The following is a 26,800-nucleotide window of genomic DNA, read 5'->3' on the forward strand; positions in this document are numbered from 1 at the left end:
TACATACAGTCGCGTGTATCGCGGCCACATCGGTTTTTGATATCCTGGCGGCGATATCACCCGATGAAATCGTTACCAAAAAGCGTATCGTAACGCGGACTTTCTGTTTCGCTTGTCAAGCTTGATATTGATCTGCGAGGTGAACACGGAAAGAAATCGGGCGAATCTTCAGGTATTTTAATACGATTTAAGTTACAGATATTTTCATTCAAGTAAATGCATAATGACGTTTTCTTATTAAATTACTTTATCTAAATGCGGAATAATGAGGAGTTATCAATCTCGTTTTTGTCTAATTTTATTCGGATATAATAAAATACCAGATAAAAGAATTAAAAATATTACCGTGTAATTTGTAGCGGTTAATGTCTAACAAATTTCTAAAAATATTAGAAATCTAATCAAGTGCCTTATTTCAGAGAGGTAAGAGAGCACATGTTACAGTCCCGCGAATAGCATCGTCTAGATGTGTATACGTCGATAGCGTTGTATCTTAACGAGGTAGTTAGAAATGCGGATAGAATGTCAATGTTGCGATTATATCTTAACGGGACAGCTCGGAATAAAATGTCGAGATCGCGTAGAAGCGTCTATCGGCGACGATTTTAGACATGGGGATAATGTAGAACAGATTGCGGGCGTGCGGTATACCGTGGCAAAGGCGTTACCGGCCAAGGCAATTCCGCGATACCGGAAACTCGTGGGTCGAGCCACTTCCACCGAAAACTCGTTTATACGACCCGGCTGTGTGGTATGTAGGGCCATCGCTGCGGTTTCCCCGCCGGTGGAACGAGAGAGCGTGCGATACAGAAGGTGATACACCCTCCACCGGGCCACTAAGATGGTTTTCGAGGATTGTCCCTCGCGCAGGGATTAGGTAATAAAAGTGATTTCGTACGATTTTCCTACAGTCGCAACGTCTATAATTCACCGCTACGCGAAAGACGCGGACTCTCTTCCGCGCGTGTAACTTTATATTACTCGTATTTCTCACATTTTTATATATTTTTAATGATTTCTATAAAAAATTTTGTTATTTATGATTAAAGTTATGAAATATTTTCATTTTTATGATAGATTTTAACAACATAATTTTTTTTTCTTTTTTTTTGCGCAGCCACACATTGAACTGTCAGATAAACGCGTGGCTGGGGAAAAGAGGATCTCATTTGATCAATTACTTACGAAATTTTATTTTTACAGTAATTACTTTTTTCAAAGTCAACGTTAAAAAAAAATACTTCGACCGTTTGGTTATTAGAATTTCTTTTTACGGGCGTGCTTTTGAGGGATTACCGGTGAGCGCATCGGCTTGTATAAAATTCGAGATAATGGTAGTGCAATGTGCAAAATCGCATCTGCGCGAGAGTTAATACCGCTAATAGAATTTCTGACGAAAATCTTAAGCCCCGATAAAATGGACATCGATCGTGAAATGGAAGGCTTTATCCGATATTAAGTTCGCGGATATACGTGGTTGAGTCTTCCCTGTAAGCAAAAAAAAAAAAAAAAAGGGGGGATATTTTGTAAAATACTTTCTAAATAGCTCTGAAGATCTGTATTACTAGCGTAAATACCCATCGCTGTACAAGTCACGGCACAAAAGCAGTCTGAACGACCGCTCCACAAGTGGTACGCTTACGTCAATCGCCCCAGATAAAATTGAACAAAAGCAGAAGCGCGCGCGAAAGAAATGGCATTTCGTGCAGGAAAAAAAGAAAATAGCATAACGGTATAGCGACCTTTCATTTTTTTTTCTGTCTTTCCTTCTCGCCGATAACCAGGCCGCAATGGTGGATCTAAATAAAAGTGGACGTGCGAAATAGCGCAACGCGATATTTCCCGAATTTATCAAATATTCAAACTCATTTAGAAGTTTCACCGGGGTTGCCGGGACGAGAGCGATGCCGGGCGGCTGCTGGCGTCGCGATACAGCATCCACTTCGCCGCGTCTCCCCTGGAAAATCTCGGCCGGCGGACTCGTTTCAATCTCTATTTCCGCCGCCGTCGCGCAAATTAATTCCGCGCGCCGCTAGCAAAAATCCGAACGGTTTGTCACCGACACGAGTAATACGCGCGACACGTCCGCCCCGTTGGCGTAATATCAATTTATGACGTACGCGCGCGCTAACGTCGGCTAATTGTGGACGCCACCCACTCTATCTCGCGGACCAATATACGCCGCGTGGGCGATCTTAGCACCTGCCACCGCACACGCGGTTCCTAAGTCGGCCCCGTCAACCTCGAAGGAGACCCGTCAGCACGCGGCGCTGTTAACGAGCACGGCCCGGGCCTTCCTTTCTCAATGAATTGTCCGAAAATACGAGCGGCCGGCTTCTCCTTTCCGCAACGGAAAGTACAATGAGAATGAATCGCGCCCGCGCCTGTCCGTCATTTAACATCCTTTCGCAATGCGCTCGTGTAACGAGAAAGCATCCGAAATGCCAAATATGCCGGTGCCCGCGCGGGGTGTGCAGCCCAGTTGCTGCGAAAACACGCTCGCAAATAGACCGACGCCACAGAGGCTGGAGAAATGTTCAAACGAGATGTCACGTTTTAAAAAACACCTGAGTCGGCGTGGCACAAAGCACATACATTACAACTGCGTGGAATACATTGCAGTAGATTAAAATTAAAAATACAAGAAAAAAAAAGAGAGAGAGAGAGAGAGAGAAAAAAAGTAAAGGAAGAGAAGAAAAAGAAAACGTTTCCGCGAACATCTGTATAAAGTACAGGATATTTATTTAGCCTCTCAGATATTTATCTTGGAAGGTACGAATGTAATAATCGGTACGTTGAAATAGCACATTTGCGCCGCGACGGCCGGTTTTGAATGGTAAATATAACATTTTATGATTTCCTCATTAAAGCGTAAAAAGCGTATTCATTATTAAATCTTTTTTTTTTTAACGAAAGAGACCACCGACGCGGCTAAATTCGACGCAAATCAGTCGCAGTGAACGATACGATAATCTTCCTCGGTGCTAATGCTGCTAATCGACATTCGGGGGATCGATGAGGCGTTTAATCGCTATAATGAAAAGCGTTACGGGGCGGTTCATCGCACATATACGGTTATAAATATCGCTTAAGTATATCACGACATGTGCAATTATATATATATACATATATATGCATGTATACACCCACACACGCATATGGGCTCGTATCCGGATATTACAAATTCGTGTACGATTAAACCACGCGCGACTTCTCGGCTATTTCGGGATTCCGAATTGCGTTCGCCACGAAGCGTAACGTGACATGTAACACTGCCGCTTCCCGTTTACAATTTCCCGGCAGATAATCAGTGGTCACGTAGATGTAGCAGTGATTCATCTCGCGATTGAGTCAACCGAGGCACGCGGTTTTCCAAAAAAAAAAAAAAAAAAAAAAAAAAGAAGTATTCGCGCGTGATTACCACTTGACTACAAAAGTCCTGATTACTATTCTCCTTGTTTGTTCCTGATCCTTTGGCGAGTGTAAGGTTCGCGGGTCAGGAACAAAGGGCACGCGTCAGGGGAAAGACCTAATCGCAAATACCTCTCCCTCCCCGTTTTCCTCACGGCCGGAGGGCCGCGGCTAGAACGCGACGGATATTTCAGAAAGAAAGGGATGGCAAAAAGCGTGCGTGGCGCACAAGTTTTCGCTATGTACGCCCCGTACGTATGTTTTATATACGCCCGCGCATGAAGAATCGTTATACTATATGCTCGGTTCTCTTAAAGGAACTTTAATCAGAACTGGAAAATAGAAGAAACCTACTTTTCAATTCCGTGGTCTTTTCGGCGCAGCCGTTCCATTCCGTCCGATGACGGTCGGACGGTAATACGGCGTCTGACCTCCCGTGAAAGATATCTTAAAACAACAATGCCGCATTGTCTAAGCCACTTTATTGCGCCCGGCAACGTCCGAATATCATGCCGAGATCTCGGCTCACTCGAGTACGCGAGGATGATTTGCAACTGGCTCACGCGAAATGGAGCCCTTCATTAAAATTAAGTCGGAGTTAATGAGGAAGTTTTCGCGATTTAAACTTGAATGCTGCATAATTAGGTGACAATTTTTTTTTTCTCCTTTTCTTGGTCAAATTCGAATGAATCTTGCTTCAATAAAATTTCCGTAATTTTACCACTAATATGTTTAAATAGCGCGATATATAGCAATTTGATATTTTTCAACGTTTTTAGTAATATTTCAGAAATATTTTTTAATAGCGGAGAAAAAAAAATGCAAGTGTATATTTATATAATTTCGTTAAGTCGGCTGAACAGCCGTCGAGATCTCACCGTAGACGCGTATCTTCTTACGATGTGTATCGTGCATTGTGTATACGACAATCGTAAAACGGTTTGAGACAGGAAGTATTATTTATGCATTACCGACATGCAGACATAGCATAAGCTTAATTTATTTGCGATTAAAGCTGAGTTCTCATACTTAAAAATCGATTGTACTATGTATCAATTATAATATATCTTTATCGCGTTACATTCGAGAATATAAGATACGTTTATTTCTAAGATTAAAAATGTCAAACAAGCAAAAACTTCCAGCCCCCGATAGCAGACAAATTTAACAATCAAATGTAATTCGTAGTAATATTTTATTACGTTTTAATTAAACACTAAGAAAAGAAAATTTAAATTTTCAGAAGTTAATTTAAAAAAGACTAATAATTTTTACTTTCCAATATCTGCCAGTTACTATTACCGCAATAGGTTCTATTATTAACATGAATTTCTACATAAATTTATAAAATAAATTTCTAAAAACAATTAATTATTATTTTACATATTTAATTAACATGTAACCTAGATTAATTTGGAGCGCGACGATAAAATAAGATCTCAGCTTTTTACATTTCCCTAGAAGCAAATTTAATTTCTAACATTTTAATTATAAATACCACTCACCAATTCTCTAGGACACCGACGTTCGAGAAGTTTGGTGGGAAGCTCGCGGCCGCCATCGATGGTCACAATTAACGTTCCACTAGTTCAGTCACTTCCAAATCCTCTTCACAGTCCTAACATATCACTGAAATCAATTTAAAAAAAAAATAAAATTCTAAAGTAAGATCTTGAGAAAAATTAAAATAATAAAATAGCTAAAAAAAAAAAACTCTTAAATATAACGTTTTCAAAAACAATAAAACATGAAATACCAAAAGTGCAAAGCGTTTTTAATTCTTAAAAAAGAAATAACAAAAATTAATTATCCAAAAGATAAGTTATATATATCTCTTGATTCTTCTTCGTTTAAAATACAAGAAAAATAATAAAGGTATATTACTTTGTTCCGTCGCAGATATTTTTATCAGCCACATGTATATTTTAGTTTGTTATTCAGCGATATGAAAAATAATGTTCGAATCAAATATATACACATGTGTAAATTTATATACGACCGTCGATGGAATAGTCGTCGAAGTCGTCAAGTGAAATGACTGAAAGTGAAGAGGGATTTCAAATTGCTATCGGACACGATTTCATCACAACCGTGAAAGCTGTTCTTGTTGTTAGAAAGTATGGAGATCTTGACCATTTCCCTTAAAAACCAGCCAAGCCTCGCTCTTTACGGCCGCTTTCCGCGTGTTACATGGTTGCGTTTGCGAGGGCGAAATACACATTCTCACGGATTAAGACCCTCACTTACACAAGCTCGCACCTCAGCCGACCACCCCTTTTCTCGCATTACTATCTTCCCGCTTTTCGAGTCCTGGTATCGGTAATGAACGATCTATTGTGTCGGTGAATGCTCTTTCAGGCAACAAGAAGAAGGAAGAGAGATGGAGAGGAGAGCAGGGAGAAAAGAGGAGGCAGAAGAGAGGAAGAGAAAAGAGTATATAGCCGAGCTAAGGGCGTGTAGCGAAAGGCGACTGCACGAGAGTGGCATAGAGAAGGCATGAAAACGGCACTCGTTAATGGATTCCCATTCTCCTGGACTCCTTTACTCTCTTTACTGTCTTTTCTTTTTTTTTTGTCTCTCTTTTTCTCTCTTCCACCCCCGTTCCCGTCCTACTGTGCTTCTTGTAGTGCTCACTTTTGCGAGCTAGTTTTTAACCATTCACGAGGGAGCCTGCTCGTTACACGTGTAAATCCCGGCGGATTCGGTTGCAGTCGTATGCGTCTCATTGTTCGACGCGACTACGTGTTTTCCGACTGGCAGCGATCGCAAGACAAGCCCGGCGATTCGTGACACGCCGTAGATCTCGATGTCGGTAATAGCGGAGTTATTCGACCGTCTATCCCACCCTCTTTGTATAATAACGAGGGGATCATCCCTAGCGCGCGGAAATCTCGTTGAGGCTTTCCGGGGTGATTTCCTGGAGCAAGGGTTAACTCTCGATTAGCAGGATTAGCAGGTTACTGTGTACATTGTTTCTCGTATACGTGTAGGTATGTGTCTGTATATCGCGGAGTGAGGCACGGAAATATCAAATCGTAACGAACGATCCGAGTAAACGTAAAAAGAAGTTGTTAAGTCTAGATGTTTAAAAATCCAAAAAATCCACTAAAATCAAAGCGGTGCCCGAAAGAATTCGCCGTTTAAATTCCCCCGGGGTGTAAGATAATAAATAAAAAAAATAATAATAAAAAAATAAATAAAAAAAAATATATATAGCAGTTTATACAGACCCTGAAAAACTAGCACAAATAAGAGAACTAAAAACATTGTTTTAAAACCAAGCAAAACTATTAATAAAAAAAAATACTATTTTATTTACTCGAAATTGTCTTTCGGTTTATTTTAATTTTTAATATAAAGCGCAACCAGTACACGTGTATGTGCCAGGGCACATCAGCAATTTCGAGCCGTCGCTACGCTGGCTTCGCGATAAAGCTTGGGAAAAAAAAAATTTCTTGACGCACGCTATTATGCATTGTGTCGAAGAACGAGAAGACAAATTCTCGTTAATTAACGAGCGCAGGAGAAACGGACGATGCGCGTCCCGGCGCGGATTAGGGGACACGACAAAATCCATTGTCGTCGATCGAGCGCTACCATTGTCCGCCGCTATTGTTTGTCCGCTCATACGGCGGTGATAAGGGGCACGATTCCGCCGGCTCGCGAATGACAGCGAGCCGAGAGACAACCGCTATTATCTCCGCAAAATGCCTGACGGGAAGAGCGCGCGGGTCGCCGCATCGCGTCGACGTCGTCGAAATATTTTCAACGGCGGCGGGGTAGAGCTTCGAAGATAATTGACAACGCGGAGGGAATAAGTCGCGTGTACGTCGCGCCGCCTCTCGAAAGCAGCTTGGAAAATTTATTCCTCCGCGAGGGCAAAAACGGACCCCCGGCGCGTTTCCTAATGAGCTCTCAAAATCCGCGGCAGCGCCGTGAGAAAGTGCCCAGCCGCTTCCCCAATGATTATTTCTACCTGCATGGTTATTTCCTTGTTTATCGAGTTGCGGAAGAGCCGCGGCGTCCAAGTTCCGCGGCGCAAACTTCCGCTAACTGGCGAAACTGAATAACGAACACGGGAGAATCTATATATGTGCAGTTACAAACGGACTGATCAGCCCGGGCAAAATACGAAGTACTATACTATAATTACTGCGACCCCGGTTGTGCGGGCTGAATAATGAAAACTGCACGGCCACGTCTCGTTTATATCCCGAAAAGTCCGAAGAATCCGGTTGAATTTAATTCGCGCGGTTTTAATTGTCAAACGTCGCCGACGATCGTCGCGCTTAATCGAATCAATAAATTAACACCGACTTTTCCTCGTAATATACTTCAGGAGGTAAATATTTTCGCGTTAATAAACAGCTCTCGTCAGCTGTCAGCGGTAGTTTTCGTTCCCGGTGCCGAAAATGGCGCGTTTGCCGCTCGCGGATGTGATCGATACCGCGAGTAGAGAGACGGGATACGCCGCGACGTCGAGACGCGTACAGATAGCATGCACCAGCTATTGCACCATGGATCGTTCTCGACTGTAAACGGAAGACGGTGCGCGCCGGCCGGCACGATCCGCGTCTCTACTTTCTCCATCTGGTCTGACTAGGAAGTCGTAAATCCTCCTTTGCCATTCGCACGGGCGCGCGGCGTAGGAATTTTATGCAGTATACCAGCGGCAATAAAGCTGCGAACGAATGCGATCAAATCGGTGCCAGAATGTAGACGACGCGCCCCCGGTCTCACTCCCCGTAATCTCTACTACGCGTTTCCGGCAACTTTTCGCTGGTGCAGACAATAAATACGAAAGGCGTACCGGCGTGTGATAAGGGCCGGTCACTCGCGACCAACTTTTAAGACTGTAAACTAGAAATAAAATTTAGAATTTGCTTGCTCCGGTGCGCGCTGTAATAATTTGTAGCTTGTATCGAAATGTTAAAACAATGGAAATGTATAAAACGAACGAACGACACGGCGTAAGGTCGCCCCGTGTATTGCGCGAGATTTTTACAGCTCGCGAAGTTATACACTCGATCGTAAATGTCTTTCAAAAAATCCCGCTCACGTTCCCGCGGACTATAAATAACGGCCCCGTTGTTAGAATCCATTTACAGTTGCGTTGCAACCATTTTTCTCTTTTCTCTGGAAACGCAAAACACTCGCAATATTTTGTCGAACGGATAGCAAAGTGTTATTTTATCTCGTGAAATTTCCGAAAGATGTCTATATCGCGCCAGGCTTTATGAAATTTTTATCGACGCGCATCGCGGAAGACGTTTCGAACGTGCCCCGGCACACGTTGTCTTCGAAGTGCTCGGCGATCGGTTCTTTCGATTTTCCATCGCCGCGTTCACCGGGTGATGATCGACGCCCGGCGGGGTTTTCGAAAACTCCACTAGATCATTCATTGCGCCAAATTGGCGTGGCCGAGTATATTTGGATTTAATCTCCGTGTTGTTTGAACGAATGGAGTGCCGCTGCGGTAATCCCGCGGCGGGCGATCCATCATCGACGTCGCGAAAGTCAACGACAAACCGTTCGGCATGATCGGATACTGTGCCCAGGAATCGCCATGGTCGCCGTTGTCACGTGGGCGAACCAGAATGGGCACGGTTTCTCGTTGGTCATGGTCCACGTAACGCATCGGTTCGATTAAACGTCGCTCGCGGTCGCATAGACACGCTCTCTCGCCCAACCTTCCTCCTTTTTCCCCCTCGTCCCTTTTTTCTAATATATTAATCTCCGTTCAGTCGTGACACAGATTTTTAGGTTTTAATGGTGACTAAAATAATTGATGCGCATTCAATTTTAGCGAATTAATTATTGGTACTTTAATGCGCCGAATAATTTGTGCGAGCCAGCTTTTATCGGTGGCTAATCGGTAGCTTTTTTTTTTCTTTTTTTTTTTTAAATAATTAACAAGACATAATTTTTTTATTTTTATTAAAAAAAAATTTACTTAATAAATATTTGGTGAGTAAAAGATATACGCGTTAATAAAAAAAATTGACGCCGCAAATGATGTTGAGGTAGCGTCATTGGACATTAAAGTATAAATTATTCGAAGAAGCAGATTTAAAGATAATAATATCGGACCATCTGAATAATTGCGTTAGACAATATTGAATTATATTTCTAACATTTTTGCAGCACTGTCACCGTGCTTAAATACCCAACGTAATTATGTCTCGTCACGTCGTGTCACGGTAACGAGAGTCCTACAAAATCTTTTCGATTTAAAAGTCGAAAGGGATACGATACAAAAGTTGAAAAGTGCACACGTCGCTCGCGCATAGGATTCGAAAACTATTTGCAAATTCTGAGACAAGATATAGTCGCACAAGTGCGAATTTCGGGGCTAACCAAGAGAACGCGGGAATCACGTGTAATACTTAATTTTAGAAAATGTGAAAAGCCGCAGGAACTTTAATGGATTTCCCGGGTGCGCGCACTTTCGCCTACCGTTTTATCTCCGCAAATTAGGTTAGTCTCCTTGGCCGGGCGCCGTTTTCCCCGAGTCTCACCTGTCGTCTTCGCGATGTCGTTCACCGCCGGTAACGAAACGGACGTGGCCTCGACGAGGAAGAGTACCGGACGAAGGAAAGAGCTACGCGGGGCCTTTAATCCGGCACGGTTCTTTAGTTAAACCGAAGTCCGTTAAAGGTGAGCGGTTAAAATGGTTTAACGAACGCTTAAATAAATGACGAGGAAAAGAACTTCGCGGAGGAACTGCCAACAAGACCTCTTCGCCTCTAATTGTCTCGTTAGTAATTAACGCGTTGTATGCATCGGGAAGACCTGGGAGAGGCTTCCGTGGACTTTATGGATTTGTCTTTTCCTAGTTAACGTGCCTCTCGCACTTACACCTCACGAAATTAATCGGCCTAGCGTTAGATTCGGCCGACTGATAATTTTGACAAACGTCAGGTCAATCTTCGCCGCGTGGTCGAAGAAAAAGCGTAGCACGATGCGGTCGATGAACCGGCACCTCGCAAAGTAATTGCTTACCTAATGAACTTGCGAAAGGTTACGTGCACTTTTGGTTACACGGGAGGGAGAGAAGTAGACGGACAAATAGAGATAAATAAGATATCGGCAAGGCAGGCAACGTTGCTATAGGGTTTCCGTCCCGGCAACCTACGTCGTATTCTCATGCATCAAATAGCAGCTTTTAGCGTAAGAGCCGGGCAATAATTATTGAACAAGCGATATTTTACACACTAGCTATCGATCGTACTTATCACGTCTCCTTTCCACATCGGTGTGCCTTCCAGATGGCAAAGTGGTACCTACGGATCTATTCCCCGCGATTCACGCTCGGATCAAGTTCCCCGCTTATGAATACCGGCTCCTCAGAGCTCTCGTTTCAGCGGTATAAAGAAATTGGAGCGGATTTATCGCCGCCAAGTATCAGTAAATCTACGGGGCCGCGAGGACTGACGAGACGCTGGAGAGAAAAATTGGCACAAGTCTCGGACGTTCGAATGCCAGGTCCAACTGGAAGTCTCGTGCTTTTGAATGCGCGCCAAGCCTCCGCGACCGATGCACACGCGCGCGCCTAATTTCGACAGGCTTAAAAAAAAAAAAAAAAAAAAAAATTCTACCGGCCTATCTCTTATTAGTTTACCCCGCGGGGATGAGAAAGTGGTCGAGAAACGTTCACCCGACTAGTTAATTAAACCTTGGCGTCGAGCTCGCGGGATCTTTACGTTCAGTGTCAAGACGAGGCGAGAACGAAACTCCGCTTCAAGGGGGAAAACGAAGCCGACGGGAACCCGACGATGACGTAATATTGACACACTGTAACCTCGTTTCAGTTACGTTCAATCATGCCGGAGAGATGTGACCGGGCGAGCGAAGGTGAGGAGGGAATGGAAGGCGGAAGGAAACTCTTCTTCCTCTCTCTGAGTCGCGGCGAAAAAAACAAAAAAAAAAAAAAAAAAAAGAGTTGTCGTTGCGTCGACTATTGTCGGCACTCATTGCGGAACAATCGCGATAATGAGAAAGCCACGCGGCCGAAGACTATTTCGCTCTCTTCCCTTTTTCTTTTACTTCTCTCCGCGCTCCGACTTTTTTACTCGAGAATCCCACCTGCAGCCGAGAGACACCGGCTTGCTCTCTCGCGCAGCTTTTGCCCACGAACAGACAACTTCCATAGCGCGCGCGTCGTTGAAAACTGCAAGAAACTAGCCGCCGTATGTTGCCGCGGCGCGAGCATTTAGCAGCAAATGCAAAAAAAAAAGACATATAATTGATGCGGGAGATATTTTATTTACCGCAATACCATGACTGGGAGTACACTCTTTCTCGCCGTACGTTTCGTATGAAAAATTCCCGTTTCGACGTTGCGTGCGAAATATCCTAAAAATTGAAAATATGAAGCGTGGCAGTAAACATGACATAGAATAAATAAATAAATATTGATATTAATGTTGCGCCACTAAACGGGATTTCGAATACCAAGTAATAATTTTGAAGAATTTAATTTAAATTCGCTTTTAAGCTCTGGAGCCACGTGATTGCATATTATGTTATCAAATATGGTTTTAGGATGCTAAAACTGTTACATGACGTTTATAGCATCGAATTAATAATCGATATGTTATTAACGTCAACAAAGCCCGCCAACTTCTATAAGCGAATCAAAAGAGAAAAAGGGAGCTACAATAAATTACATAAATTAATAATAGATAGCATCTTCGTACGTGTATGACAACTGCGAAGACAAACACATTTAATCGTACGCAGAATCCTATGCGATATGAGAAATAAATGTGGCTCTGCCGGCGCGCGTCACGCGAACGATTTATTGCGGGATTTCAACGTAATCGTTTTGCCTATCAGCGACGATGTCTGAAGTGATTTGTCGTTTCGCATAACGAACCGTAAACTTGGACATTCGATTCGTACGGTTTTACGGCGGGCGCGGTAAAACCGAAACGGCGAAACCACACAGCGCTACAAAAATCGGCAACGAGTATAACGATTCCGGGTTTCGGCAATCTTCCGCGTGATTGCGAACACCGATAAGAAACACAATCGTCGGTTTCTCATGTAGGCTCTTTGCAAAAATTCAGCTCATAAAATTCGTAAGCGACAAATAATTGAACAAATCGAAACGGCAAACGAAACATTTTGCAATAAGAGAGCAATTTGCCGCAAGGTTGACGCCGATTAAATCATCAGACATCGGACTTTCGTGTCATTAAATGAGTAAATAAGTGAACGAACGAAATTTCAAGATTCTTTGAAGAACAACTTTGCGAACGAGCGGGACCCAGCCAATCGCGCCGAGTTCGCAAACGAACGAAAGTTCGATGTGTTTAAATCCCCGTTTTGGCCCTTTTAGATAAATAACGACGTACCACGCACGTCATTACCTCGGCAACCGTAATCGCGATTCCGCGTTCGCTTCTCCCACGTAGGATTAAAAATTCAAGATGTGCAAACACCAACGTTCGATTCGCGTTTCGAGTACCCACCCCAAAGTTCGAGACCTTTACCAGACGGCCGTGTACCTCTCAACCGCTTTTGAGAAATACTCTTATCCCACTTGACGTCCCGCCAGAAATACACGCGCTATCCGTCGTCGCCGCACGCGCGAGTACGGCAAAGCGAGTAGCGCGACGGTGCGCGATAAAGTTCGCCTAACATAAATTCGCGATGGCTTATCGTCTCTTTACCGCCGTGGCCGATCGATCGTGTCTGAAACTTTCGCATTACTTATCATGCTAAACAACGTCAATAAAAATCTCCTTCTCTCCCTCACGCCCCTAGACAGCATCTCGGAATGCGGCAAAGTGGAAAGTTTTGCCGGCGTATACCTTAGTTTAGATAGATAAGGAGTCTTTGGATGTTAGTTTTGACGGTGACAGCTAGTAGTGGTAAGGATGGAAAATGGCACTGCATTGTAGCACCGAGAACCAGAGAAGAAGAGAGGGACGAGGAGGAAAGGTTCATGTCGGCGTGATGGTACGGATTTAGACAACATCTGGTCCAGTCTGTTTCGCCGGTTCGGCGGGCAAAGCACCACCGATTGGATTCGAAATAACTATCATCGCGTCTTCGCGCATCCCCGCGACTTCGATCTGTGTACTAACAGCTGTACCTCGACTCAATATACGGCGCAATCCTCTTAATAAAAACCCGCATTACACGTCGTTCGCCGATTGGCTGTACTTGAACGGGGAGAAAAAAAAAACTTTTTTTTAATTTCTCGCATTTCGTTTATTTCTGCAAGAGATACGCGTCTTAACGTTTCAAAAAACTGTAGGCTTTTTACATAACTAAGCACGTTTGCTTTTTCTCTCGCCGTGCGCCTTGTTGCGAAACACGAGGCGGCACGTTGCTACGAAAATGCGAACTTAAATCTTGTCGAAAATCCATATGCGCGCGCAGAGTAAAGGATGCATTGTGTATTTATATTATGTACCTTCGTGGAGACACGATGTTAGGACAATGCGATCGGTGGCGAGTCTCGGAACGCCGGGATGCATCGGTCGGGATTGCACCCGAGCTACGATCTCTGTCTCTCGCCGTGTGCACGCTGTACACGCCGCATGCTTCTGCCTCAGTTATGTAGACCGAACGTATCCGCGATCGCTGTGCGGCATTCCTAGGAAATCACACGCTCTCCTTTATCTCTCTTTCATTTCTTTCCACCCTCTCTTTCTCTCTCTCCCCCTCGCCCTTGCCCGGTTTTATGCTCGTGCACGTTTCGTCACTTATCTAGCTCCTTGCCAGCAAATTAACGATATACATAATTGTCACATGTGAGTAACTTGGTTAAGCTCTCATCGATCGCGAACACGTGACTGTCCCGTAGGATGATAAAAAAAAAAAAAAAGGGGGGGAAAGGGAGAGGCTTTTGACGTGCCGCAAAATTGAAATTTTACACGGCGTTAACTTATTGGTCAAATCGAAGAGTTAATTTTTGTCATTATCGCGGGTTATAATTATACGGCAATTTTTGTAGCGGCCAAAAGACACGCGCGCCAACAAGAGATGAGTACATTAAACGTCTGTATTTTTAATTCAATTGTACTCTTCGAGTTTTCCGGGACGTTACAAAATTCATATCGAAGTCATTCTTACGCGAAACAACGATTATTTTTCAAATTATCTCGAAAAGATCTCGACAACGTTCCAGTTTATCCCGGCGGAGTAAATAATTTTGCTCGAAATAAAGCGGGGCGTAATAATCTTTATTTAACGTTTAAACCTACAGGCGGATAAGCACGTGAATAAATTCTGACGTGTATTCTTGGCGTGCTCGATGTGAAAATCTGAGAGAAATTTAAGGGTCAAGCGTGTACGTGCGATTCACACAGTGTCACGACTCGTGGCGCGGCGTGGCGTCGCCGTCTGCCAGAACATTTCGTGTGTCTGCCCCACGGGTTATCGATTTTGGCTCACGCGCGTTATACCGAATCTTCCGATATTCCCTTCCGATACTCCCGGTCGGGAAGACACCTGAAACGCCTCGACGAGGAATTTCCCATCGTCGCGACCTGCGGTTCCGACCCTCCGCGACATCGGGCCTTTTTCGCGAAACTCGTCAACCATCGCCGGCGGAAAGATATACCCTTCGAACAGTGAAAACCCGCGGTATCGGGGGATCTGCGAAAGAAATGCTAACGTTATCGGCGCGAGTAAGCGACGAAGTGGCGCGTCTTTTTATTCACTCTGCTACTTTTTCCACCCCAGTATCAGCGCGAGGTGACAATGGCAAAGGGAAAGAGAGAAAAAAAAAGCGAGAGAGACGAGAGGAGGTGGAAACTGTGAGAGCAAACCTAACGTGCACGGGGGAGGGGGTTTCTCTCCTCTACCTTTCCTCCCTCTCTCAGTCTCCCTCACGGACGAGATAACGCGGTCCTTTGTCTTATCGTACCGCGCGCGCGACGACACGACACGACACGACGCGATATGATGCAACACACGCACGAGCGACACGATACTCGGCTCGCGACTGAGTTTGACATCGTCGCCGAGGGTGTCTCGCGGAAGAGGAGAGCTCTACCCCCACCGGCGTTGCTCAGGCGCCACATGGAGTCGCGCTTGGGGTAGGAGGAGACCTCCTCTCGATAGAGTATGTATAAAGCCTCGAGAGTGATATAACGTTACGTCAGAGCGCTTGCGCCCGGCGCTCGTGCGCCGCGTTTGTTTGCCTCCTCTCGCCTGCTCTGCTCTGCTCGCCTCGCCGCAAAGTGGCAACCGGTGGTACCGGCCGCAGCGTCGGCGGGTATTTATGTAGACGATGCATCGCGTCACGCTAATGGGCCCGGCCGCAAGCCGATACAGCCCGTGAGTCGAGTCAGGTCGCGTAGACCCCCCCGAGTCTGGTCCTCCACCAGCGGCTGCTGCGTCGATGACGCACCCCAGACGCCGCAACTACTTAACCCTTTATTCGATAACGTCATTCCTGGCAGCCTCGAGTTTCTTATCCACCCCGCTGCGTCGCCCATCATCGGCGCGATCGAATTTTCAATTCACATCGCCAGGCGAGCTGCTAGTTCTTACTAGATGCCCGCGGATTCGTACCTATTACTTTTTCGACGTACCAATTGGCGCACTTAAACGAGCTATTCTCAGCGCAGAGCATTGACAACCATAAATGTGGACTGGCGGAGCAAATTAAATTGTCTAATATCTTAACAAGCCGCGCGAATCGGGTATGCCAGGAATAACATCTAGTTTTTTCATTAATCACTTCAGTGTGCAAACGGTTACAACAGAGAACGTAGGACGCTCGAGATAAATTTATCCAGATCTGAAAAAAAAAAAAAAAAGAAAAAAAAATCACCGCGAATATCGATAGGATTCAGTATCGCGAAGCAGAGCAGATGCAAGATCGAGAAATGGATTTGAGAGACACGCGAATAGCAAAGAAGAACAAGTTATTTCAACGCTTGCATTTATTGCCGAGCAACCCAGTGTATCATAATACCGAGCGAGGATGACGTTGCCGTATGGCGCGGCGTATCGCGTTAATAAATCAATGCGCGAGCATCGATTTGCGCGCTGTCTCCGTTCTGCTGCCAACGACGGTGGTACTACCACGTACATTGAGGGACAGATATAGCGTTTGTCGCGGCGACGATGGCTAGTGCACACCAAGAGGTAGATATGCCGTCGCCGCGGCAAATGCCATATCTGCTTCTCAGTGCAATATACAACACGACGTATGCGGCTTCGCGTCGGCTCCGTGTACCAGGTCATTTGTTACCGATGCGAGGAATGCGAAGTCGGGACTTGCGTAAAGTAACGGATAAAACGGCCGCGGAGATAAGCGGAAGCGCATGGCGCTGCCAACACGTGGATCTAAGACCGGACCGACGGCTTGGCACGCAAAAACGTCGCCGACATCGTCGCGAAATCGTCGCGTAAATAACAAGAGCACACGCGGGACGCATCAACGCTTCAATTATCGCGACACGCAACGTGCAAACAGCACACATTTCTGCGGGGATTATGGCACGCAAGTGTTTGCTCGCTTAGCAATCGTTCCCTCTCGACGACTTCAATGACCGGTATTTAATTTTTTTTTTTTAACGACGTTTTGGTGTTCGTCAGATGACCCGGCGCCTCGAAACTTCTCGGCGCGCCTCGCGATACCTAAATATACGGCATTATTTCGGGATAAAATTCTACGCAAAAAAAAATATATCGCCGGGAAAAATGTGTCGACCCGTCGCCACCCGAGCGCGTCTCGCCTCTCACGCAACGTCGATCACGTCAATAACATCCCCCGCGCTCTGTCCGTTACGTTCCTCGATTGCGCCGCTATCGCGACTGCATTTTCGTCGTTGCAGCCGCGATGTTACGCCGAGGGCGACTGCTTCTCTACCGCCGTTATCAGTCTTCCACTCAATAACACACAACGCGATGCCGCGCGACGGCGAATTGCACGTGCACGCGACGTTATAATACAGACAGCGTCGAGTCCCATGAAGTGTTAAAAAGGCTTATCTGTTACGTGATGGCTGTTACGCGCTTAACGCGTAATCATCACCGCGACAAAAGGGAAAAAAAAATACCCGCAGATCGTCACAGTGTCGACGAACGCAAAAAGGGTGCGGATCGATGCGCGGAAATGCTACACCCCCATCCCAGATATTCCAAGGATACACACAGTACTTTCTCGTCTCAGTTATTCATGCTGCACGATCGATCTCGGAACCTACGCACTCTGCGATCGCGTTTTAATAAAAATTTTTCAACGCAAAAGTAGCGACCGTAGCGCAAGATAATTTTTTAATGTTTATTAGTACTGCGTCGATATAATTTTATTTGTGCGCGTTTTATATGTGAATCGTGAATAAAAGAAATCTCGCGCAAACCTCTCTAATTAAATATGGAAAAATTTTGATTAAAAAAACTTTTCCATAAAATTTTATTAAGTAAAATTACGTTAATGCAAAAAAAAAAACTTAACTTAATTTTTTTTCCATATTATTAAAAGAGAACCGTTTAAATATGTATGCATGAGAACAAGTTTAACTTTTTTACAAAACGTTATTTACTTTTGTATTAAATTAGAGTTAATCAACACTTAGTACAATCGAATATGCAATACACGTCGGACGTGTATTGTCAATTCACGGGGCAATTTTTACCAACAGATTACGGAATTCTGGAGTGCTTTTCGCCCGCGATGGTGCAATAAAGGTGAACACCTCGCCTCGACTTGACGGCCGTGTGAAGCACCTACGGCGTGTACATAAGTTGCCGCGTTGTTGCAACAGGTGCACTCAATTTGTGACCCTTCGCGACCTGCTTTTATGCGGTGCAATATAGCTTCAGCCTTCTATGTGACACTCGTCGTGTCAAGAATAGCCGAGCTAGCCTCGCGTATCAAATCGTTTAAGAAATAAGACCTGGCAATTCTCTCGCTCTTTCTCTTTCCACCTTCTAAACAACGATCTTGCGCGGCATCATCAGCCTGCCAATGACCAAGTGCAGACACGTCAAGTTCGCTTGTGCGAAAAGCGTTTTAAAATCTTTACGAAGACGCGAGGACAGGAGCGGAGACGCGGGCAGCAACAAAATGCGAAGGACGCGCGAGGGTTGGGAGCGTTGTTGGGCGAGGGCAGGCGGATGAAAGGGCGGATCGAAATACCGCATATATCACGCATATTCTTACGTTCGCAACGCGTGCCGGTAATTCCGTGATTTTGGCGGTAGGCTGCCGCACAGGGAAGCCCGGCCGCGCTCGCGTATTGTTGCCGCGTTAATTTACGAGCCAATTAATTAGCGCCGCCGCCGTACTGAGATATTTGGTGAACGCCGCCTAGCAGCCCCTGCGGTACCCGCCGCGCCCGAATCACCGCCGAGGCTGCTGTATTTTCGCCGAAAGCTGCGTCGGCGAGATTTTGTACCGTAGGATAATATCGACTTCTGGATATGTCGGCCAGCGGCTGCGAAAGTTTTCGAGGGGGAGGAAATATCGGAAATAGCTGTGTGCATAATCGCTCCTCTCGTCGTGCGCTCGGACGACTTACGTCGCCTGGGGTAAACTGTAATTTTCTTTTTCATCCTCTCCCGTGTACGTTTGCGCATCTCCTAAGTGACACTACAATCCAGTAAAAGACGATAGAAAATTTCCGACAAAGAGGAACGGCGTTTAATCCAGATTCGTTTTCGCACTCGGACGCGTCTCAACTTTCCGCTTCTTCGTTATCTTCATGCGAAGTGGGGCTTTGCTCGCGATGAAAAGAGAGGAAAAGAAAAAAAAGAAAAAAAAAAAAAAAGTGCCACCGGAAAGGCGCGGTAAAATTCTTCCGCGAAAAGAGTGCCGGAGTGCAAATGTCACTCGCGCTAGCTACGAACGTTATGGATGACACTGTCAGCGGCAGAGGGTCGACACGGTAGACAGGATAACGTGGCGTCAGTGTCCGAGGGTGCAGAGTGCAAGAGACAACGAATAATTCATCCCTTGCCCTGTTCTCGCTCCGCCCAACCCTGCCGCCACTTTTCTCCACGCTGACGTCCCTTTGTCTCGAAAAATGTGCTGCACATGCCGCCGCCACCGCCGCGGTGATGTCCATCACGGCGTGTGCATCGCGCGTCACCGGCTATTAAAGTACAATCAGTCGCCGCGATTCGTGGCGTTTTACGTCAAGTTTTAATCAACTGTCGGGAAACGGAGGTTCGTCCCCCCTCGCCCCGGGAAAACGTGAGATAAAACTGATACGGCCACGAGGTGGGTTTACCGATAAAAGAAAATCGAAAAGCTAATAAACTTTTTTAACTTTTATTTTACTTGATCTAACAATAACAAGCGAGAGACCGACCATTCAAGTGAATGGCTTGAATAAAGAAAAGGATTTTAATTTATTTTTCGTAAATTTTTCAGAGCTTGTTTCCGATACCCGAAATATTTACCACACATTATTATTAATTTCATTATTATTTCATTTTCTTGTACGGAAAATTAATTTTAGCTTTGTTTCAAATATTTAAATACAAAAAGAAAAAAACAAAAAAAGAAACATTCAAATTATATTAGACGTGAAAAAGTTAATTTTGACAGTGTAAAAATATCTTATTTACAATTCATGTAAATTTCATCTCGGTTTCTTTATTCTCGTTGACCGGAGTTTATATTTCAAATCAACGAAATAATGTATTTTACGTCGTGGCATCCCAGTTACCACGACGACTGATTTAATTCAAGAAAGCGGGTGGGAAACCTTAATTTCTCGCCCTATGGATTAGATTTGTTGGACTTTTGACTGTATAACTTTCAACGGCGGCGGTATACGTGACTCGAATAGACTCTTCATACGGAACCGTACCGGGGTGGTCCTTTTCTATCGTACGAATTAATTTCCGACAATGGCGCGTCAAAGTGCGGGCGCAGATAAGCGGAAGATAGCGATAACGGTCGCGCGCTGATAACGACGGCCGGCGCGTGATTATTAATCATGTGCAGGTTGCGCGTGCAACTGTCAGCGCTGGTGGGGTCCGGAGGGTGAATCTGACTAATCGCTTCACCATTACGGCATAATAAACTTGCGCGCGAAGGTCCTTTGCTCTTCCCCACATCCGTTCTCGCGTCAAGTATAATCGACGCGCTATCGCGAGAATCGTCGCCTAAAAATCGTTTCACCTTTTCGCCCGGAAAGTTGTCCGCTTCCGTTTGTACGATCAACCCCTCAAACAAAGTTTCACAAAAACGCCGAATAATCGCTTTCCATTTCTTCAAATCAATCGGTACAAAAATATTAACATACCCGACACCGACAAATGTTCGTTTGCCAAGTGTACGATCTTTACGCAGGAAAACGCAGGAATAACAAATTTTGTAGAAGTGGGAGGAAAAAGAAAAACTTCCGCCTACGGGTTTTGGTCGTTTCCGGCAATGCGAAACGAGAACGACTACTAAATCCTCGAAGCGAAATATTTCGCGAAGGGAGAATGCAAAATCCTTCTCGGTAAACCATCAGAATCCTGGCCCGGCAGCCTTCGCCGAGGATGTGTGTACGCGTGTCCGTATAATGCCCTCCCCTACGCGTCGCCTGCTACTAATGCGGTAATAAACATGCATCTACATGAGGCACGGGGCCGTAAACTGCAGGTCCGCCTCGCGCGTCGGCCCGGCTATGAAACGAAGGAGAGAGAAAACGGAACGTGCGAGGCAACCTGAGCGCGACTTTACGCCACTCAAAGGTCTTCCTTGAACTTCGCGTTTCACATTCGGCGTTTTTTTTTCCTCATTAAATGAAACAATATAAAAAGCTATTTTTAATTAAAGATAAAAATTAATCGCGAGAAAAAAAAATTAATTCGCAAGAACCACAAAATACACATTTTTCTCCCAAAAGGGAAAAGAAATTTGATTAATGAATTTATAGTCGTAATATTAAAACTTCGGAGCGTCGTGCGTGTTATATGCAAGAATATAAAAGAACATCATTAACTATATAAAATAGATAAAAAAAGATTTCTTTTTTTTTTTTTTTTGTAGCAGAGGAATTTACAGGCAAAACGCTCGCCTATAATAGCGGTAGCTTTAATATAAAAATTGCTTTCGCGTGGAGAGAGTCTAGCGGGAACTTCCCTTCCTTCCTTCCGCGCGACAGACTTTGTCGGAGCGGAGCTGCGTGCTGTGCATTTCAATCCGATTGCGAACAACTTGCAAAACGCGGCAGCGATGGGCACGTCCGGGCTTCTCTCGCAAATTACACGCAACGCGCGGTTATTTTAAAAGATTGTCTCCTCCAGACTGACGTCTTTAATCTCGCGATGCAAGTGCTCGGTTCTACTTCGCTTTCCGGCACAAACGCGAGAATCTAAGAGTATCTATATCCACGCTTTCCTCCAGCAACAAGCGTCGCGTCTCAAAGTCAAGATATACGATTGCCGAATCGAATTCGCGTGGCAAAAAAAAAAAAATATATATATATTTTCCACATTCATAAAAGTTCTGGCGTTACATATGAATGATTTTCCTAGCTATTAATGCTTTCGCTGTTGCTAAAATAGTAGTTTGATTTATTATAAACCTGCCCGATCGTCATTCTGTATGTTTGAAGATGTCACATTTATTATTCGCGACTTATCCGAAGCAAATGATCTAATTCACCGTTCTATTGACGGATAAACGTAACCAACGCGTATGAAATATCGACGAGCTCTCCGACGGACATTGATAGCGCAGCTGCACATTTTGCAGCGTGATGTAATTATCGCGACAGGCGTCACGTTCGATTTCGTTAATTTCACGTTAAGCGACAAACCCACCGCTAACATTTCTTGCTTCTTTTTGCAGGTCGTCACGACTCGCCCCGTTGCAAGTTCCAACAAGACCTCTCCATCGGCGTCGTGTGGCGAAGCATAGCGCGCTGCGTCCGACAGGCGTGTAATTCACCTACCACGAAAAATCATCGCGCCGGAAAAAAACGTCGCGGTGGAGAGTTCCGGCGAAACGGACGAAAGAAGAGAGGAGAACAACGGGAATTCGCGCTCGATTTCACGAACATTATTAGGACGACAGGAAAATCAGTCCCGGTCGGATAAAGCCGTCCATATCAGCGGAATAACCGGTAAGTATACGCAAATATATATGTACATATATATCTCTCGAAATTCCGCTGACTCGCGAGTGTAGTCCACATATGAATTTATCGCTTTTATATTTACATTAATTTTTCTTTTTTTTTTATCTGTTTATTTAAATGTAACAACTCGTTTGCAAGAGATACTTATGTGAGCGACTGCGTTCACGAAGAAAGCTTCTTCGCTTTTTGTCAGATAACCGTGTTTGCGGAATTTTTAATCAATAGAAACTCAGATGACGTGTTTGGCAGCTAGCCAGAGCAATGGGGCGATAGTGCCCGATGCCTTCGGCTTTCACTAGTCTTCGCGTAACACTCGGTTTCCCTAGTAGATATCGGGAGATTTATATCGGCCGGCCACCGAAATTAATCTAGCGAAAAGCTAGAAACCTCTTCCCCTCCCTTCCCTGTGGCAAAAGGCCTGGTTTTCGCTGAGGTTAATATAAGTTGCGGCCTGCCGCCATGGAAAAACGAGCACCTGCGGCTACGTGAAATTCCGTCGAGATGGAATTGGATCTAGATGCAAGTGCATATTCCCGGACGTATATATGCCCCACCGTTTAGTGCCCCTCGATATATTTAATTCCGTAGTAATCAGCAGAAAAACTCGTACGAGATGAACTGGCAAAGTACAAATATCCAACGAACTCGTTTTTATAATGTTAAAATCTCAGTTAAAATAATTGAAGCATTTATTTATCTATTTGTGTTTCGTAGAAAATAGTTTTGGCAATTATCATTTTCTCGTTTTATACCCACAAAATAAAAATTAATAAAACAAAATTTTGTATAGAATACAATCGGTAAAACTAAGGTAATCATTTTTCTTTTTTTTTTTTTTTTTTTTTTTTTTAAATCTGTACTACAAGCACTAATTTAATTTCCAATATGTTGTAGAATATTGATTGACATTATACTTATTTGTTGTAGATGTCGAATCTTTGAAGGGAATATATTTTTACAAATTCTATTTTCGAAACTGAAATTTTTCGTAATCATTCTATCTAGTAATAAAACAATTTCCGTTCTCACCTCGATCAATGTACCTGTTATAATTCGTTTGATATCGCATGACATGTTACATTCGAGAAAGAAAAAAAAAAAATTAACATTTTGAAACAATTTGTCTGAACAGATATAATTCATCCAAATAGCCTCTCAGATGAATTGCGTGCTTTTTTAGATAAGAGAATGCTTTCATTGAATTTTTCAAAGAATCGCGCATGCAAAATGAAAGATATTCAGTTTATTCAACCGTACGTTTATAAAAAATTTAACACGCCGAAAGCGCTAAAATCTGTACCGATCTCTAAACTAAAGTCATAAAACTTTCATGCACTGTTACCGCTAGATTTTTCCGGGCAATGCCCCGAGTCGTTGTTTCAAGAAACATAGTAAAGAACTATTTTTGATCGAAATACTTGGGGTGACCTGTATTCACAAAATCGTCTTTAGATCAGCCAATATATAAAATGTAACACAGCTCGCCACTGAATATGAAAATATTAAGGCTACGCTTTTCAAAAGCAAACCATTTTTAAAAAATAAATTAGATAATCTTAGGCTTCAGCGCTTAAAAATAATATATTTCTAGTAATAGAATCTCTCAAACTCACCGAGTTACATTTAAATATAAATAAAACATTAAATTACATTAAACGTATTAGTAAGAACATATCACCTTCTATAGATTTTTTTGGATTAAAATTTTCATCGTACGTTTTTAGTTCAGAAATATGTCACGAAAATTACTGTCGCGAGTGTGGGCCACCCTACGTATATATCGCATACGTACATGTAGGGGTGTGTGTGTATCTCGGTTTCTTCCTCTTTTCTTTCGTTTCCCTTACAATATTTCATGCCGCGTCGTAACGACTACCTTTGACCCTGTGTCCAATATCCGTGGACGGGTGGAACGACGGTGACAAAGAAAGAAGAGAGAGAAAAAAAAAAGGGGAAGGAAAAAGGAACGTCTGAGTTTGACGGCTTTCTCGCACGGTTGATTGAACTGGATGACCAGAACGATTTAATGGACGACACAAAAATTATCGTCGCCTTTCCCGGTCGCGTAGCTCATTGTTGCCAGAAGGCCGAATTTATCGGCCGGATCGAATCGGCCGGTCGGTCGGAATAGCTGCATCAAGGTAGATAGATGGTTGCACTCTCGTACGTAGCGGAGAAGCTTCGATTTCCGATACGCTTGACGCTCGTTCGTTCGCCCACTCTCTCGCATTCGCGAGCCAACAAATATTTTTCGATTCCGTCATAATCGACTTACGCTTAAACGTCGTTCCGCCACGAACAAAGCTTTGTAAAACAGGTCGTTACACGTGTTTATTGCAAATGTAAATGTTTTTACTCAGTTACGGACTTCATTATTAAATTCTTCGTTGCGGGATGAGAATCATCGTGGAATTTCACATGGAATTACGAATGAAATTGCGAAATTTGCGCCGCGTGTTGCGTTGCATCAGCGAGATGTTTCAGTGCTCACCGCGATGAGATTCATATCATAAACACATCTGTACTATATCCTATGTCTTTTTAAACTTTTTTGTTTCTTTTTTTTTTTCGAGTAAAGGAGTTGTAAGTGCGAGCAAGCCGGTATTCGGATTGGACTTTCGCCAGGAACAAATAACCCAACGTCCACGCGATAGCTTTGTAACGCGAGTGATTTTCGGTATTCGAGAACATTGTATTTGCCTCTTTTAGCTGCCTGCGGCCCTACGCGCCCAGCGAGCCCTACAAGCTCCACAAGCTTTGCTTCGACACACCGACGTACGGTCTCTCACAAAGCTGCAGCAGTATGCAAATAGTGTTCTCCGTTGTGCGAAACGTACAGCAACGCGTGCGCATATCGTGAACGGCTTTTACGATGGCTCAACAATCAAAACGATACACTTCATTACGGATAAGAATTAACGTTGGCATCGCAAATAAACTGGCGCGGTAGAATTTTCGGTCAAACCGTGCGAGCAATCGTTCCCGCTTTTATCTCCTTTCTTTTCTGCCCGTTTCTCTCTTTCTCTCTCTTCAAAAATAATTAAATCGATCGTATTCTCCAGAAATATGCTCAATTTAAAAAAAATTCATGTTTTTCCAGGAAATAGTAAAAATCTATCTGATACGTGAGCATTAATTTGACTGCGTAAAAGCGTTTTATTTCATCTCCATTCCATTAGCGTTTCTATATTAATATCTGTAATAGAATCCCCTTTATACACAAGCGCGAGTTTGTATAAAAAGTACATAAAAGTAAAAGTATAAAAAAAAAAAGTTATGAGACAAAACACTTTTTTTATATTTTTAGAACAAAACTTTTTTATAAAATAAATTGTGCCGATTATAGAGGTATATTAAAAACTTTATTACTGAAAAGTCCTATCTTAAAAAATGGGTGTAACGCGTAAATTAACTATTAATTGTTACCGCTTAAAACCGACGCTGATTAATTCTCTCTCGCTTGGCTTGCTTCACGCCAAGCGAGAGTCAACGTCGGCTGTCAAGTCAGCGATTTTGAGGTTCGATTTAATTTTAATATTTAATTAATATATCCAGGCAAAGACGGTCTTCGCGATTTTCGAGATCGAGGACAACCTGGTGGAAGTACCGTCTTTGTCTGGACATACTAATTAAATATTACAATTAAATCGAATGAGAATAACGAATAGATAGGCGCGGGGGGAGATGGGGTGAGGCGAGGGGGACAGGGTGAGAGCGAGCGCGAGCCTACGTGCCGCGCGCTAGGTATATTTCCTCACTACTCCCACTCTCGGTCTGTCTTTCTCCAGCGGTTGCGCTAGCACACACGTACTACACGCTGCACAGCAAGCACGTGTCTCCGTACCAAAAATAATTTGCTCTTCCGTTTAACGAAAACTCTTCCACGATAACTACGATTAAACTTTATATTTCTTTATGTTACAGATCGACGCAGTTGCATCCGTTGTCGTCAACGAGTGTCGTCACCGCCGATTAATAATTATACGAACCGCAGCCGGTTCGTCGGTCGTCCCGGGAGTTCCGCTGAGTATTCGAGCGTAGTTTTTCGACATACGACTTTCTTTTAAACGCGAGTACAGAACATGGAACGCGCGAAAAGTGATCATTGAGTAATTATCGCGATTAAAATCACGGTCGGGGTGTTCGCGAGTTACTTGTGCGCGGAAAGATGGCTCGTCACGTCCCATCTGAGAGGAGGAGCAGGCTCAGGATGGGCATCCTGCATCAGCGGAGCAACTTTTAAGTAAGTATAAATTTAGAAAAAAAATCTTTTTTATTAATCTCATTAATTAACTGATATATCTACATTAATATGTTTTATTTTATGTTACAGT

The 26,800-nt window shown here is 44.0% G+C and overlaps 1 protein-coding gene across 4 annotated transcripts in view; it reads right to left on the minus strand.

The window, feature by feature from the left end:
* Positions 1 to 26,800, minus strand: part of Msi (RNA-binding protein musashi) — an 85,089-nt gene that overhangs the window by 42,685 nt on the left and 15,604 nt on the right. For 2 of the 4 annotated variants that reach the window (XM_070673728.1, XM_070673732.1), the window contains exon 2: positions 4,917 to 5,040. In XM_070673728.1, the coding sequence (XP_070529829.1) occupies positions 4,917 to 4,972 (56 nt within the window). In that variant the 5' untranslated portion in view covers positions 4,973 to 5,040. Of the gene's footprint in view, positions 1 to 4,916; positions 5,041 to 13,837; positions 14,021 to 15,197; positions 18,108 to 26,800 lie in introns of those variants that run through there. The other 2 variants (XM_070673724.1, XM_070673720.1) reach the window with 2 other exon arrangements.

This window comes from Cardiocondyla obscurior, linkage group LG02 (assembly GCF_019399895.1).
Source record: "Cardiocondyla obscurior isolate alpha-2009 linkage group LG02, Cobs3.1, whole genome shotgun sequence".
Lineage (NCBI taxonomy): Eukaryota > Metazoa > Arthropoda > Insecta > Hymenoptera > Formicidae > Cardiocondyla > Cardiocondyla obscurior.